We start from the raw sequence: 2126 nt of genomic DNA, 5'->3' as shown, positions 1-2126 counted from the left end.
TGCAAGAATGCCGGACAGCAACCCTGCAAAGATGGTGTTCGCTTCCGATCCGGCAGGTACGAGACGACGTGGAGCGCAGCGAGCGAGATGGGCAGACCAGGTGCAGAACGACTTGGCGAGCGTGGGGCGTATTCGAGGATGGAGAGATGCGGCCTCGAACCGTGTATTGTGGCGTCAAATTGTTGATTCAGTGTTATCTGTATAGATGTAGACTAAATAAATGAAATGAAATGAATTGTTGAAAAAATTCGATGAAAAAATTTGAAGATGGGAAGGAACCTCATGCCGGACAGACGCGTTAATAGCAAGAAAGCATTATTTTCTCTCTTACTCAATCTTGTGGAATAGCCCTTTCTAATATAATAATCGCGTAGAATGGCAGTTAATTACATGGAAATAAAAAGAATCTTTATTGCGTTTCATTAAGAACTCTAAGAAATTTTTTTTTATTCTTTGCAAATGTTTTTCGTTTTGCGATTCACCGGTATCTGTTTTGACATGTTTTCAATGGCCTTTCGGGGTACTGGTCTTAGGGGTAATGGCATTCAGGGTAGTGGCGTAATTTGTGAATGAACCCTTATGAGAATGGCCTAACATCAATCGCCAAAGGTCAAAATTGACAACGATTTTCAAGATCAAATAATTGTTAAATTAACATTTCACATGGATTTAATGGAGAATGGGGGAATTCTTTCCGAACATCATCGACCATTTTTTGTTTCACGCTTTATCATTTTCGGGACAATAAAATACATCAATATTTGTTTCCCTACATTCTCTAAAGTGATAGTTGAAGGCTCCAAGGCAATATTTACTAGGAGATGGTTTGAAGTAGTTCAGTCCTCGCCCTATTTTCACTATAAAGCCGTTACTCAATCTGAAAATAAACGTAAACATTGCTATTAGCGAATACAGTTCGACCCGAAACACCTAAATTTCGCACTTACATCACTTGACGGTCGTGCATACTCGGAGAGTACTCCACGAAGAACTCGACGCCTTGCTTCTTTAAACTTTCTTTCAACGTTTGAAAAGCGCGCCCCTGCTCGTCGTTATTCTTCTGCTCCCGTACCGTTAATAATTTAATAAACTTCAAATTCTTACAGCTCGTCACAGCCAATTCGCTAAACATCACCAAATTGCACACCTGGTGGTGCTCCCGCACGTACGGCTCCTCCACCAGGATCTCCTTCACCTCGTCCGTCATGTAGCGCCCGAACACGCGTCCGTAGCTGTAACCTGTTGCGCCATCGACGACGTGCATCTTGTCCCGTATCTCGCCCCGACTCTTCCACCGTGTCACTTGGTCCTTCACCTGCTCTGCTCGGTTCATGTACTCGATTATTTTACTCTGAAAGTGCTGCTTCCGCTTGGGATCCGTTTCCGCTGGTGGTGGATTTGAAAATTATTGTTTTTCTTTGTAATGATGAAACACTTAGTGACGTACCTTTTGATTCCTTGAGTAGAGCCTCGATTCCATCCTCGTACAGTTTGAGTGACTCCAGCTTACGGCCGTTCATGTCGTATTCGATTGCTCTGGTGAGCAGAGTGATAGCCATTTGAGCCATTGGGAAACTTATTGAAATTTGAAAATAACATTCGTTTCCACAAACCGGATCAATCAATGAAGCATTCAGGAATATAGGTAGGCAGATTGGTTGTTTATTATTTTCGTTCCCTCAGCGGATCTGCTTTCGCAGATTTCCAATAAGAAATTTCCAGCTGGATGAAAACGTCAAAAGTGCTCGATTCGCTTGAAGCAGTTGCTTTGAAACGACGATGGAACGGAATGAAAAGTGAAACCCATACCGAAAAGAATGTGATTTTTAACGCGTGCGCTCTGGTAGACGCGGGAATAATTAAATAGGAAAACATTTTACGATTTTATGAAATCGTGGCAGTTTTGGTATTTTGCAGTCCGTCTGCATCTGAAAAACATTATATTCCTATCAATAAAGGAATGCTAATTTTTGATATTTAGATTATTTTCTGCTTCTGTGGCTCTACATTCCAACTGGAACTAGGCCTGCTTTTCAGCTTAGTATTCTATTAGCATTTCCTCAGTTATTAATTGCTGTAAATATCCAGGTAAAACTATGTTCGATTTCCGGCAATATATAATTCAA

The 2126-nt window shown here is 41.3% G+C and overlaps 1 protein-coding gene across 1 annotated transcript; it reads right to left on the bottom strand.

Moving 5' to 3' along the window:
* Nucleotides 1–382: 382 nt before the first annotated feature.
* LOC134214940 (MIT domain-containing protein 1-like) lies at nucleotides 383–1688 on the bottom strand. Its single transcript, XM_062694215.1, has 3 exons — nucleotides 1448–1688; nucleotides 948–1386; nucleotides 383–877 (listed from the first exon to the last, which is right to left on the bottom strand). The coding sequence occupies exons 1-3, from the start codon at nucleotides 1566–1568 to the stop codon at nucleotides 721–723; spliced, it is 717 nt and encodes a 238-aa protein (XP_062550199.1). The 5' UTR covers nucleotides 1569–1688; the 3' UTR covers nucleotides 383–720.
* Nucleotides 1689–2126: the final 438 nt, after the last annotated feature.

This window comes from Armigeres subalbatus, chromosome 2 (assembly GCF_024139115.2).
Source record: "Armigeres subalbatus isolate Guangzhou_Male chromosome 2, GZ_Asu_2, whole genome shotgun sequence".
NCBI lineage: Eukaryota > Metazoa > Arthropoda > Insecta > Diptera > Culicidae > Armigeres > Armigeres subalbatus.
This window is presented reverse-complemented; position numbering and strand designations above follow the sequence as displayed.

Bases quoted from the DNA above. Each gene is read 5' to 3' on its own strand.
- LOC134214940 (XM_062694215.1), bottom strand. From the start codon at position 1,568: ATGGCTCAAATGGCTATCACTCTGCTCACCAGAGCAATCGAATACGAC. The intron at 1,387-1,447 runs GTACGTCACTAA...ATCCACCACCAG, and splicing joins TCTACTCAAGGAATCAAAAG to CGGAAACGGATCCCAAGCGG. The intron at 878-947 runs GTAAGTGCGAAA...GTTTATTTTCAG, and splicing joins ATGCACGACCGTCAAGTGAT to ATTGAGTAACGGCTTTATAG.